The sequence below is a fragment of the Suncus etruscus genome, chromosome 11 (genome assembly GCF_024139225.1).
Source record: "Suncus etruscus isolate mSunEtr1 chromosome 11, mSunEtr1.pri.cur, whole genome shotgun sequence".
Classification (NCBI taxonomy): domain Eukaryota; kingdom Metazoa; phylum Chordata; class Mammalia; order Eulipotyphla; family Soricidae; genus Suncus; species Suncus etruscus.
In genome coordinates this window covers 32,646,502-32,661,412 of record NC_064858.1, presented here as the reverse complement: position 1 = coordinate 32,661,412, position 14,911 = coordinate 32,646,502, and the positions used below count along the sequence as shown (strand labels likewise).

At 36.6% G+C, this 14,911-nt stretch overlaps 1 protein-coding gene across 1 annotated transcript in view; it reads left to right on the top strand.

Annotated features, from left to right (window-relative positions):
• Window positions 1–14,911, top strand: part of PTPRO (protein tyrosine phosphatase receptor type O) — a 265,396-nt gene that overhangs the window by 166,415 nt on the left and 84,070 nt on the right. Inside the window, exons 4-7 of the mRNA XM_049783694.1 lie at window positions 3,322–3,474; window positions 5,611–6,054; window positions 9,638–9,799; window positions 14,514–14,710. Coding sequence (XP_049639651.1) covers window positions 3,322–3,474; window positions 5,611–6,054; window positions 9,638–9,799; window positions 14,514–14,710 — 956 coding nt within the window. The remainder of the gene's footprint in view (window positions 1–3,321; window positions 3,475–5,610; window positions 6,055–9,637; window positions 9,800–14,513; window positions 14,711–14,911) is intronic.

Here is a 14,911-nt window from a genome sequence, read left to right as displayed (position 1 = left end):
AATAACCCCTGAGCACTGCCAGGTGTGACCCAAAAACCAAAAAAAAAAAAAAAAGTAATAAAAAAAGGTTTTTTGTTTTTTGTTTTTTTTACAGGCTTTATGAGATCTCTGGTGGGAGTGGAGGGTGGGTATCAGAGAGAAGAGAATCAAGAGAATTGATCCTTTCAAAAAGAACTCAGCAAAATTTTCTAGGCAGATTCTCTGGAGTAGTGGAAGAAGATTGAGCGAGAGGGAGAAAATGGAGAGGGGATTTAGCTGTTCAGCTGTAGGGGAGTGAATTGAAGCCAAGGAACTGAAATATTTTCAGAATATAACATTTCCTTTCAGAAACATTTCTTTTCGAGTACCTGAATGTAAGTGTAAATTTGACTGGTTATAAATGGACGTAGACAGTGAGGTAGAGAATGGTATCTGGATACTTGTTTTTGGTATCTAGAAAGATGTCATTTTAATTCACTACATTTACAAATTCCTTTCTTGCATAAATTCTTAAAAAAAGTATGATATCATTTAACATATATAGTCATGATTGGAGATATGATGCAAAGAGGTTTTTGTATATGAAAGTCCCAGATTTGTTATCCATAACTGTATGGTCCCCTAGTACAGTGAGAAATAGCTCAAAATAAATAAAATATAGCAAATATTTATATTTTTAATAATTTTATAACTTTTAAAAATTAGGCATTGATATGATTTATATGTATGAAGACCTGGGTTCAGGCACTTACACAATTAAAAAATCACATATTTTAAAAATCAAACAAACAAGCATAGACTCAATGTTTTGTTTTGTTTTGTTTGTTTTGTTTGTTTGTTTTTTGGTTTTTGGGCCACACCTAGCGATGCTCAGGGCTTACTCCTGGCTATCTGCTCAGAAATAGCTCCTGGCAGGCACGGGGGACCATATGGGACACCAGGATTCGAACCAACCACCTTTGGTCCTGGATTGGCTGCTTGCAAGACAAACGCCGCTGTGCTATCTCTCCGGGCCCCTCTTTGTTTTATTTTTCAATGAAACAAATTTGAAGTTTTATTTTCAATGAAAAGAGATTATTTGCAGATTACTGAAGCCTTATTTGTTTAATGTTCATATGCAAATACACACATTCACAAATTATTTTAAATAAACTAAAAATCTTATGTTAAAAGTCATGAATTTAAAATTAAGTCAATTACTATTATGCTTTTTAAGGTAAATCATTCTTTAGAATTCCTTTGCATTCTAATTCAGTAGGTGCTAGGATTATTTTCTTTCACTCCTTCCTAATTTGAATTAGATTTGTTTTATGTTTTGTTTTGTTTTGGGCCACAACTAGCAGTGCTCAGGGGTTACTCCTGGCTCTTCACTCAGGGATCATTCTTGGCAGTGCTTAGGGGAGCATATGGGATGCCAGAGATAGAACCTGTGTTGACTGCATGCAATGTAAACACCCTCCCTGCTGTGCTGTCACTCTGATTTTTACATTTACTGTTTTTTTTTAATATTTTCCAATATTTTTCTCTCTTTATTTCTTTTAATATGTCCTGCTTACCAATTGGCAGATAAACCTTACATTTTTAAAGCAGAAGATTTTTTTATATATATATAAAAAGTAAGATTACTAATTGTCTTTACATGTTGGGGACTTTGCTAAGGAGCACTTTCCATAAGAAAAAAAATAACAGACTTGAAAGAGCATTGGCAGTGATATTAAAAAAAAAAAAGATGAGACTGGAGTTTTCAGAACAGATAGAATTCAGTTCTTTCCTAGGACCTCTTCTTGTATAGGGATGTTTTTACCTGAAGTTTGGTCAGATTGATGTCTCTGAAGAGAATCGTAGAGGAGTGATGAGGCAGCTCCATAAGCCAAGTGGTGATTATGGGTAAAGCAGGCATGGCTGCATAGCAGGGCGAGGCTTGGCTCATTCTCCTTCCCAATATTTCCAGCTTTGGGATGTGTGGCAGGTGTACCTATGCTTTTTTATGACTTTATTTACATCTCTTTTGAGAAAGGAGTGAGTCTATCTAGTTATTTTTAAATTCTAAGCTTAAACTCCAAAGTATAAGAGCCAATATGCTGTAGTTCAATTTTTAAATATTTGTGAAAGATACACTAATAAATTTATCTAAATCTAAATAAAGAAATAAATTAGGCAGTCTAGTTTATGCAATCAGCCTAGTGAAAGTATTTTTGTAAAATTATTTAAATTATATTTAAATAATAGGGCAGCAAAAAAACCTTAAAATTTTTTTTTATTTTTTTTTAATTTTTATTTTGATCATAGTGGCTTACATATTGTTGACAATGATATTTTAGGTACATATTTACATAAAATCAGGGGGGATTCCCATCACCAAATTGTCCTCCCTACACCTCCGTTTTTGTCCTACCACCCATATCCTCTTCCCTCACCCCCAGGGTAGCTAGAATATGTGGTCTCCTCTGTATCTAGCCTACTGCTTAGTAGTCTTGTACCTGTTTGGTCCTGGTGCCTCCCTTGTTTCCCCCTCTAATTGGGGGGGCAGGACTAGCTAGTTCAAGTTACGTGGTTTTGTTTGAAGGAGAGAAAAGTAATAAACTGGGGTAAAAGTCTAATACGCCGAAAATAAGCGGAATTCTTCTAGAGGCTCTCAACATCGGTTTGAGAAACGAAGGAGAGAAAAAAGGTGAAACATTCCACCAGTACAAAAAGAAGTGTCAAATATCCAGTGAGGACTCCAACAATAAACACAAGCACCCCCCCCAAAAAAAAAAACACAAAACACAAAAAAACAAAAAACAAAACCCCACAAAAACAGAAACAAAAAAACACAAAACAAAACAAAACAAGCAAACAAACAAACAAACAAAAAAATGCCATGGTCTTGATATAAGAAACATGGCATAGCATATAAAGAAAGAACAGAAAGGAAGAGAAAGAATAAGTATAACTGGGGACAACTTCAATTATCACACCCAAACAGAGAAATTGGCCAAAAATAGATAGAACCTTAAAATTTTATTTTTTCAAATAGGCTAATATAACTCAAATCTCTCCAATTCCTAATACTATGTTCTATGCACAGTACACCAATATTCTGGTAATAGACTTAATTTGCTTTTCAGAAGTTGTTGCATTAGAAACCTTTCAGGGCTGAGTTCAAAGATCCACATTTTTATATCTATTCTATCAATATTTTATTATTGACCACATGAGAAGTCAAAGAAAATGTAATTTTGATATACTTAATCATAATTATTTACAGCTTCTTAGAAATGTGTAAAAATAAAAAAGATTAAATTTAATCAAGGGGTTTGTGGGAGAAAATTTTAATATATTTCACTTGTATCTTCTCAGATTTCCTTAAGGGAAAAACTGTATTTAACCATTGGCTTCCAGGAATATGCTACAGTAATATTACTTTTCAGCTGGTATCTGAGGCAACTTTTAATAAAAGTACTCTTGTAGAATATAGTGGTGTCAGTCATCAACCCAAACAACATAGAACTGGTAAGTATCCTGTAAATAAATATTGTGAAAAATTAAATTACATGCTGTGTATATGATCTACAATGTAAAGAAAAATCTGTCATAAAGCTTATAAATAATATAAAACTATATTTCAATGTCAAATAAACTGAGAAAATATGTAATTTAAAATACTAATAGATCACAAATTTATCATTTTCAAATTAAAGTAGCACATGATGCCACCAAAGTTATCGTTAAGTAATTTAACTAGGCAAATAGACATTAATTATTCTATTACATGGGAAAATGGCCAAATGAGAGAAAAGCAAATTATAGATGTTTTAGTAGAAATTATCAGATTACTAAAAAAATTATTGAAGTTAAAATGTACTGAAAATTTGCAGTACTTAATTTTAATGTGAAGACTATTGAAGAGAGATGAATATACTGACATACTATGGGTAGACAATAGATTGGTGGATAAGTACATAAGGAATGGAAAAATAAGCTGGCAGAAGAATGGATGGGCAAAATAATCTACAACTGAAAAGTTCCCATCAACACAAATATAAGTGATTATTTGTGATTAAAGTGCATAAATACTCAACAGGTATGCTGAAAAGACCTTTCAGATGAACACTGGAAATTTATCTTAATTAATAGCCACTTAAACCTTTCAAAAAAAAAACTAAGACATCGCAGTTCTCACTAATTTGTCCAAGTGCTCAGTTTTGACTCAACAAATAATATAATTCACATAACTTTCTGTTTTTTATTTGTTTCTCTTAAAGAAACATTAATTACATACATTATTCCTGAAAGTTTATTCTGAGTTCTGTAAAAGACAAAGTTAGTTTGGTGCACCATGGCCTGTTCTCAGTAAGGAAGGAAATGCCATCCAAATGATATTGATGCAAGGCAGAATATAATGAGTATTTGACAAGAATACAAAGTTATAGAGAAGTACCACACAGGCAAAAATTGTGAGAAGTTCATGGAAGAAGAAATTGATATTTGAGCTATTTGTAGGATAGATGGGCACTAATATATGTCTCTACCTAGCTTGCAATTTTTCTTTTTTTGGTTTTGAGTCACACCTGGCAGCGCTCAGGGGTTACTCCTAGTTCTACACTCAGAAATCGCTCCTGGCAGGCTCGGGGGCCATATGGGATGCCGGGATTCAAACCACTATTCTTCTGCATGCAAGGCAAATGCCTTACCTCCATGCTATATCTCCGACCCTATCTTGCAATTTTTCTACCTATCAAAATTCTCTACCTTTAGAGAAGTGTTCTTGCATTATTTAAAAACTCATTTTGTGCTCAAACACTTTGATTTAAAAAGTTGAGGAGTTGGAGCCAGAGAAATAGCACAGCAGTAGTGCGTTTGCCTTGCATACAGCTGATCCAGGACGGACAGTTGTTCGAATCCCAACATCCTATATGGTCCCCCGTGACCACCAGGAGCGATTTCTGAGCACCACTGGGTGTGACCCAAAACCATAAATAAGTAAACAGACAAACAAATAAGTTGAGGAGTGAAGTGCTATTTCTAACATGTTTATATTTTAAAATACTGGGCCAGAGAGATAGCATGGAGGTAAGGCGTTTGCCTTTCATACAGGAGGTCATCAGTTCGAATCCTGGCATCCCATATGGTCCCCCGTGCCTGCCAGGAGCAATTTTTGAGCCTGGAGCCAGGAATAACTCCTGAGCACTGCCGAGTGTGACCCAAAAACCATACACACACAAAAAAATACAATGCATATATACAGGTCTACTAAATACATCTGCGTTATATGGAATATGTTTATGTTGATGATTATAAATAAATTAAAGTTGATTTTTCAAAAGAAAGAGTCCAAGACAATCAGTTATTTTTTAAACAAAGTTTATGATAGTTTCTAAAAATATTTACTGTGCTTCAGAAAAAGTCAAGTAATCCTTTCAACAAGTACAGTACTACAGGTTAACATGTTCAAAGCATGAATGATGAGATGCTCATAATCACCATATGCATACCTGGCATGAATATTGTTTTTGCACATTTTCTATACTATAGAAGCAAAACTAAACTCTAATTTGGAAATATGTACGATATTTAACTCATTAATAGATTAAGTTGTGAAACACTACAGTTAACAATAAATAACTTTGGAATAAAATTCTCTTACAGCCCCTTACCCCCCTCGAAATATCTCTGTTCATATTGTAAACCTGAACAAAAACAATTGGGAAGAACAGAGTGGCAGTTTCCCAGAGGAATCATTCATGAGAGCTCAAGATACCACGGAGAAAAACAAAGTGTTTCATTTTACTCATGAGATTCCTGAAATTCCTTCTGGCAACATTTCTTCTGGTTGGTCTCAAGTTAACAACAGTGATGATGAAAGCACATCACAGCCATACTGGTGGGATGGGGCCTCCGCAGCTCCGGACGGTGATGAGGACTTTGTCAGTGTGCTCCCCACAGAATATGAAAATAACAGGACATTGAGCAGGACTAAAAAAGCCACACCCAGCTCAACATCTTTCTTCCCTGTACAAATGGTCCTGAGTTGGCTCCCACCAAAGCCACCTACTGCTTTTGATGGGTTTCATATCCACATAGAAAGAGAAGGTAAATTTCAAGACTTCATTTTCCTAACAGTGCATAGTATTACAGTGTGTAGATGTACCAGAGTTTCTTTATCCATTCATCTGTTTTTGAGCACTTGGCTTTTTTCCAGATTCTCACTATTTTTAATAGTTCTGCAACGAACATAGAAGTACAGAATAACCATAGTGTTGAAATAAAGTAATTAAAAATAAATTTAAAAAAAAAGAGAGAGAAAGGGCCAGAGCAATAGCACAGCGGTAGGACATTTGCCTTACACATGGCTGTCTAGGACAGACTTGGGTTCAATTTCAGCATCCCATATGGTCCCCTAGCCAGGAGTATTAACTGAGCACATAGCCAGGAGTAACCACTGAACGTCACTGGGTGTGGCCCAAAAACGAGAGAGAGGGAGAGAGAGAGAGAGAGAGAGAGAGAGAGAGAGAGAGAGAGAGAGAGAGAGAGAGAGAGAGAGAGAGAGAGATGAGGTAAGAGAATAGTCAAATCAAAGATAGTAAGAAAGAATACAAAGGAAGTGGCCACATTTTTGGGGAGCCTACATTCAGTGATGCTCAGGGGCTATGCCCGGCTTTGACTCATGAATCACTCCTGTTTGGACTCAGGGGGACATCTGGAGTGCCAAGGCTCAAACTCAGATGGACCACAGCAAAGAAAGTTGCCTTCTTCCTGCACTATTTCTTCATCCCTTGGACATTTTTCTTAATTTTTATTATAACACCATGATTTAACAAATTGTACATGACATAGTCATTTCAGACATGAAATAAATGTGAAAACACTAATCCCACTACAAGTGTGATCTTCCCTTCACTAATGCCTCCAGTCTCTCACCCAGCACCACAGCCTGCCTACATGCAGGTACACACACATTTACTTCATATTGCGTGTTACAATACAAAGGCAAATAGAATTATCAAAACTTCAGTCAACTTAGGTCAATTTGAAATGATTGTTATATTTTTCTTTATTGTGTTACAAAAATTAGTGTCAGGATTTACTGGACTGTGCTTGGTGCTAGTTGAGCCTTTTTTGTTACTGTTTTGACTCACTGAGGTTGGAAGATTGCTATATAAATGTCCCATCAGATTTCCTGTGTTACTACTGGGGTGACACTACTATATAATATTGAGATGTGTCATGACTGTGCAATTCAGGATTCATAAATCTAAAACAAATTTAGTAGCTTGGAAGGTTAATAAGGTTAAGTCTCATGGAGGTGGGTCATTTCTGTCGAAGAGTGTAGACAGTGACAATGGGCTGCTATAGTTTATACAGAAAGGAGAATCTTTCTGAGAATACCACAGAGGTATCAGCCAGAACTGGACTACCTGGGAAGTTCTGGTGGCCATTATTTCTTTTGGAGTTTGGTGGAAGAACTGAAGCTTTCTTTTGCTAGGAAGATGGTGCTAATGCACAGAGGCTGCTGGTTTTTCAGGTGTGGATGCATTTTTAATCTTTTTTTATTTAAGGTTTGAAAGAAAGATTGAAGGCAGAAAATTTCTAAAGAAAAATGATCAAGATAATTAATTGAGTAACAAATATGAACCGATGCTAGAAAACAGTTGAGTGAGTTGCATGAGTCAACTGAATCAGAATCTATAGATCTGAGTTTTTCGTGAGCTGCAAGGCCTGGAAATTGTATACTTGCTAATGCCTATGTGTCACAAATCCTAGGTCACTAGGGGAACACTTATAGTTTGAAAGGTTTTTGAATTAAATGTCTAATCATTGGGATCAGAGAAATAGCACAGCTATTTTGCCTCACGCATGACTGACTTAGGTTCTATGCCCAGCATCCCATATGGTCTACTAGGAGTGATTTTTGAGTGCAGAACCAAAACTAACTGCCGAGTGCCTTCAGATGTGCCTCCCCTCCAAAAAAAAAAAAAAAAAAAAAAAAAAAAAAAAAAAGAAAAGAAAAGAAAAGAAAAGAAAAGAAAAGAAAAGGTAAAAGGGTCTAACTGATGAAAAAATGTGGAGAGGAAAGTTTTTTTTAATCTATTTAAATTTTAAGAAAAGCATGTAGCTAAAGAATCTCTCTGATAAGATTTCTACTTTTTTCAAGAGTAGACATTTTGCTTCTAATGCTTCTAATGCTATTTTGCTTCTCTACCTTAATCCTGTGGTTTGCTCTTCTGAGACCCACATCACTTACCCTCTAAAAAGAAAAATGAAAAATAAAAAACATACAGTCAGAGCAGTCCCATTATGGTTAGGTTGTCATTAAGCATATTAACTTATTGAACAACTGAGAGCTATCCCTGATCATGTAGCCCACTCATTTATAAAAAGGGTCATTCATGGCTTTCAATAAATTTGCATCATAAATTATATCTAAATTGTTGTATGGTAAAATTTATTTTAAAAGCTATTTGCTGCTTGTTTTGTTTTTACAATAGCATACTTTTTCTACTTTTCTATTTAATAATTTGAGAGCAAAACTTGTCGAGTTGCCAAAATTCAAAAGTTAAAATGACAGTTTATAGGGTATTAATATTATGTAATATCATCTTGTGTCCCTATGTTGCTTAAAAGAATCTGATTCAAAATAAATGGATTTCTTTACACAAGATAATGAACCCATCGCTCATACCCCAATACTATATTAAATTAAAGTTCATTTTCATTTATATGAGCAAAAAGTCTTAACATTTGCCTAGAATTACTTGGCATTAGAACATGTTCCCTTCATATATTTTAGTTCTCCATTTCTCAATATAGTCCACGGAGAATAGGGTCTTTTAACTCTGACTTTTTGAATGCCTTTTGCCAAGAAAGTTTCATCATACTTTCATCTGATGGCAGCATGCTCTTTTGAAGATGGCTGAAGTCACTATTTAATAACAGTAACTTCAAATGGGGGTTGGGAGGGAAGCAGCAAGAGATAGACTTCAGAGTCATGTAAAAATTATTTTGACTTTTAGAAGTTTCAGAAAAGAAAATCATTACATGAGTCAGAAAATACATCTGAAATTTTCTCTGCATATTTTGAGACATTTGGGAATATTTAATATTATCACAGACCTACATGATATTTGGTGCTGGTTATCTTTTGTCCCTATCCAGATAAGAAAGTCAGTGATTGGGGCCAGAAACATAGTGGATAAGACATTTGTCTTGCACATGGTCAGTCCAGGTTCAATCCCTTAGCTCTATCAGGAGAGATCTCTGAGCAGAGAGAAAGAAGTAAAGCCTGAGCATCACTGGATATGGCCCCCAAACAAAACAAGCAAAAAAGTCCATAATTGCTTTAAAGTCAAGAGTGTCCTGATCTTGTGCATTTAGGGTTTTTTTTTGGGGGGAGCGGGGTGGGGTACAAGTGTAGGAGAAGAGGTAATCAACACTCACTCCAGTTTCATTGATTTAGATACTGTATTTCAGATAGGCTATTTTTAAAAGAGTAGTATGAAAACACCACTTAAGCTGTTTTTCATCTTTTCTTAACACCATCTATTATATATTCATAATTAAACTTGACCAAAGGCGGAACACTATGGGAATATACTTTGTGATTAGTTGATATGTCTTTAATAAAAACCCTTACTAAAATCCATTTATGTATATCATCTTTTTATTTATGATATAGACAACTTCACTGAATATTTGACTGTGGATGAAGAAACACATGAATTTGCTACAGAACTGAAGGAGCCTGGAAAATACAAATTATCTGTAACTACTGTTAGTTCCTCGGGATCCTGTGAAACTCGAAAAAGCCAGTCAGCAAAATCTCTCAGTTTTTATATCAGTAAGTAACAAAGAGATAATTTTGCACTTATAGCAGGGCTGGGACAATGCAACTTGTTAGATTAATGATGCCCTGGCGTCAATTATTCATCAAACATTAGAGATGATGAAAAATTTTCAAGGTCAGGAGGAGCCCAGATCCAGAAGATGATGACAGCCAAAGAATAGATGTCTGGTTAATAGTAGCAAATATATCCCAGGATTTCACTTGAGGATCTTTTTATTTTTTATTACAGGGATAATTGAACATTTATTAAACTGGTCTTCCACACTAGCTTCAACAAATTCTTCAAGGTCATGAGTTAGCAGTTTGAGAAATATGACTTTTATAATGAAATTGTTATTTTTGGACTTCGTGAGAAGTCTCATTAGGAGAATAAATTTGTAGGAGCTTAAAGGAGATATGAAGATTCATTCAAGTGGAATAAGATGCATTTGATTGCCAAAAAATTAGAGGAAGACAATGATAGGAACATCCTGAAAATCCCAAATAGAACCTAGGATTGGTACTACCAATTCTTAAATAAGGTGTAATAATCAAGTAGCAGTTCACTTCTCAGAGATGTACAAATAATGTATATCTACAGTGATTTTAGTTTAGTTTACCATATAAGTTCAAAGACCCCAAAATCAGTGACCTTGCTTCTCAGAAGTTAAATATTACTCAAATTCACAGAAAAAAAAAGCATGAGACAGAGGATAAAATCTTTCCCCAAAAGATGACCACCACTCAATTTAGTACCTTCTTCAAATGCAAAATCCTACCTTTAATCAAATAATCCTCAAAAAGATAGGAGTGGGAACAAGAGAAATACTGAAGGAGCAGATCAAACAGTATTTATAAATGCTGGAAATGGAAATGGTGATGGGATGAGGCTGAATCACAGATGGAAATGTGAAATGCTGCTCCTAAAACTTACATGTTATTATAAATAAATAATATATGAATTAAAACAGAAAATAACAAATGATGGAAAGATCCCCTGTAACATTTTTACTGTGGAAACCAAAAGTTGTCACTACTCATTCAAAGTCTTGAAAGATCCCTGGACATTAAATAGACTAGAACTGAATGGCCTTACACAATTGCCTTACATGTCTTAGCTATGGAAAGTGATGTGGGAGCACTTGAAAAGGAGAACAAAGTTGAATATTCAGTTATTTCCAGGCTAAAAATATTTTACTAATCAGGTTTCTGTTTCTGCCAGTAGAGACCCAGAGTAATTGTCTGTTTCCATGAAACTCCTGCAACTCTTTCTGACATGATGACATTTCCATTCTCTAAATTTCTGTTGCATTCCAAAGAGTACAAGAAGTGTGTGTGTGTGTGTGTGTGTGTGTGTGTGTGTGTGTGTGTGTATTTGTGGTTTCTTTCTAGGTGGATTTTATTTGCATATATTTTGTTTCCAATACCAAAGTCTATACTTTTAAATGGTTACATTATTTGCTCATTTGCTTGCTTATTAATTCTGTTTTATATTCAACAAATATTTGTAGAACTACTTTCATGCACAAATATTTGTAGAACTACTTTCATGCATCAGGAACTCTGGTCTATTTTTAGTCTATTTAACTAGAACTGTTGACAGTGTGTCAGAAATGCTCAAAATAGGATTATTTCAAAGATATGCATATTATTATTCATCTATAAAAATGTGGGGCAGTTGAAATTTTGTTTAATTTTTTTTGTTTACCAAAAAAAGAATAGTTTTAGTGCATGGACATTTAAGCAGAAGGACTTTATGTGTTGAAATAACTCCACAGACAAAATTACCACAATAAAAAATGTTTGCCCAACTTATCAAGGTTATACTTATAATCATAGTCCATTTCTTACCAAAACTTTTCCAAATTTGAAATGTCGAGTTATAACTTTAAAATGCAATACATTACATTAAAGAGTATGCAGTTTGCTCTATGATTTATACTTAAATAGTTTAGAAGGCTTTCCCCAGAGATGAGAATTAAGTAGAACTTCATATTAGTTTCTTCAGCAGGCTTATGAAGAAAACATTTTTATTTTCCCCATTTATCAGGATTGCAAAACAAAAACCAAGTCACAGTAAGCTCAGTGGCTTTTTCTAGTGTCTGAAGAAGCATTAGAATTTAAGAACAGGGGCTGGAGCGATAGCACAGTAGTAGGGCATTTGCCTTGCATGCTATCGATGACTTAGGACAGGACATGGGTTCAATCCTCAGCATCCCCTATGGTCCATTGGGCCTGCCAGGAGCGACTTCTGAGTCCAGGGTCAGTAGTAACCCCTGAGCACTGCAAGGTGTGGCCCAAACATCAAAAAAAAAAAAAAAAAAAAAAAAAAAGAAGAGCAAAAAGGATTTAAGAACAATGACAACCTATTTTATTTTTTGTATATCTTGCAGTGACCTTGGGTTGGGTTTCAGATTAGCCCAAATGTAAACCATTCAATAAGTTTGTTTTGCTTTTGTTTGCTTCTTCCCACTTTTCTGTGCCCTCACCCTGATCATCTTCATAACAGTGATAACCTTTCACAATGAGATCATTCCCTAGCACTTCTGACCTCATTTGAGCCCAACACTTGTGACATCCATACCTCATCAGGCAGCATCAAGAGAATGCTGCTGTCACAAGACACTGATCCAAGAAATATACAACTGAACCTGAATCCTGAGTGGATCCCAAGCACAGACTAGCTTTTTGACACTGTACAGGTCATTTATGTTTCTGGACCTCAGCCTTCATCAGTAAAATGAAGTCATGAATTTCTCAAGGTTTTTTTCCTCAATTCTTTGCTAGATCTGCCCATTTGACAGATGGAATGACTGGGATTATCTGAGATTCAGAAAAGTTAATTCACTTGCCTAATGTTGCATGATTAGTAATTATTAAAATTGAGTGTTGTGCCACCTTTCCAGTCTCCAGGTCAGTGATATTTCTCTCTGATCTAATGCTCCAGGAAGTTCTACTCAAGAACTTAGATCAGGGATTTGGGAAAATGGTTTCTCTGGTTTGAATCTCAATACTTCCTACCTTGTTGTGCTTTCTTTGTGTCAAATGAGATTGCTCATAGTGCAGAGCTCACAAATAAAAGGATTAAGATGGGCAGAGTTGGAGCTAGTAATACCACTAGTCAGTGCTTGCCTTACAAATGGCTAACTCAGGGTTCATGCATCCTATATGTATGACTATAGGCATCCCATGTAGTCATCTTAGGACTGCCAGGAATACATAGCCAGGGGTAACTCTTGAGCATCACTAGGTGTGGCTCTCTGAAAAAGACAGGCAGACACATGTACATTCAGTCTGATATAGACAACTACTCCTTCTCTTGTCAACCTCAGCATTTGCCTTGTTACTATTTTCCTACCACCATTTCCCAGGAGCCTGGCCTCCCCTCCTCATTCTTCTCCAGCAGAGGATGCCTGCAAGTATACACTCTACAAAGAAAGAATCAAGTGCCTTGTAAGCAAATGAAAGAAAGTGAACATTTGCATTCCAAAAGGGCAATTCTGAAGATAACAATTACCTAATCACCTTGACATTTCTGGAGCCCTTCTCTGTGTTAGGCATTGTGCTAAATAACCCCTTTCTAAACTTCAGAGAACCAGGTTTGGAAGGAGTACATCTAAATTGATATTTGGTAATGAGAAATCCTCCATGCCCCTCAAATGATCACCTAGATTTAACCAGCTATTATCATGGAACTAGCCTGTTGCAGTTTCTTCTCGAATAGACTCACATCCTGTGTCTCAGACTCAAAATTGCCAAATTTTGTTATTTTCTTTTATTGGTTGTTTTAAGGGCTAACTTGCATCTGAAAGGAATTCTTTCTAGAGCCCCCAAATCCCGCTAAGAAGGAAATTCTAGTCATCATCGAGGTGCTACACTCCCACTTTGTTCTGAGAAGTCCTTCTCTCTGGTAGAAACAGAGCCTGAGCTCTCCTGTGCCAAAAGCTGTGGAGGAGCACTGCTGGGCAGAAATGCTGTGGTTGTCCTTGTGTAGGTGGTAGGCACAGAGGAATCTTTGCTTAGCCCATAAACCTCTACTGTCCCAATACAAATGATACTCTGAATGTCCTTGTAAGAGACATTGTGTAAAAGACAATGTGTTTGTGTGTGTGTGTGTGTGTGTGTGTGTGTGTGTGTGTGTATGTGTGTGTGTGAGGGGGGGGGAGAGAGAGTGGGAGAAGAAAAGATAGAGGGGGAGAGAAAGAGTGAGAGAGAGGGGAAGAGAGAGTGGGAGAGAGAAAGAGGAAGAGAGAGAGAGAGAGAGAGAGAGAGTTGGTCACTTAGCTAACCCAGGAGAGAGAGAGAGAGAGAGAGAGAGAGAGAGAGTTGGTCACTTAGCTAACCCAGGAGAGAGAGAGAGAGAGAGAGAGAGAGAGAGAGAGAGAGAGAGAGAGAGAGAGAGAGAGAGTTGGTCACTTAGCTAACCCAGGATAAAGCCGGGTTCAATTCCCAGAATCCCATATGGCTGTCCCCCTCCCCTGCCTGCCAGGGGCTATTTCTGAGTGCAGAGCAAGAATGACCTTTTGTAACCCCCCAAAAAAAATGAGGGGGAAGGGATACATTCAGGAGAACCCTGCAGTATCAGGGATACAAACTAGGGCTCCTGCATACACTCCAATCCCTTGAGTCATATCCCAAGTACTACAGCAGAAGTTTCTTTACAACTGGACACTTTTCCCTGAAGACTCATGTGTACTCTCCTCCTTGTGTTCTGATCTGCAACATGCAGGTCCTGCAGGAGAATGGATGGAAGAACTGACTGAGAAACCCCAGCAGGTAAATGTGCATGTCCTGAGCCCCACCACGGCTCTGCTCTCCTGGACATCTTCCCAGGAGAACTCCAATGGCACTCTTGTGTCAGTAGTGTCCCTCACCTGCCAGAAGCAGAAGGAGAGCCAGAGGCTGGAAAAGCAATACTGTACACAGGTAAAAAAAAAAAAAAAAAAAAAAAAAAGATGAGGTATGGGCAAGGGGGGTGGGGACTCTGCCATGCTGTGTCGTGCTGCAGGGCAGGGCTAAGAGACCTGTGTGAAAAAATGGCAAATACCTGGGAAGTCACTTTACCAAAAATTACACTGAGCCCCAAATGCTAATCACGTTTCACTTCTCCCTTGGAAAGCATCTCCC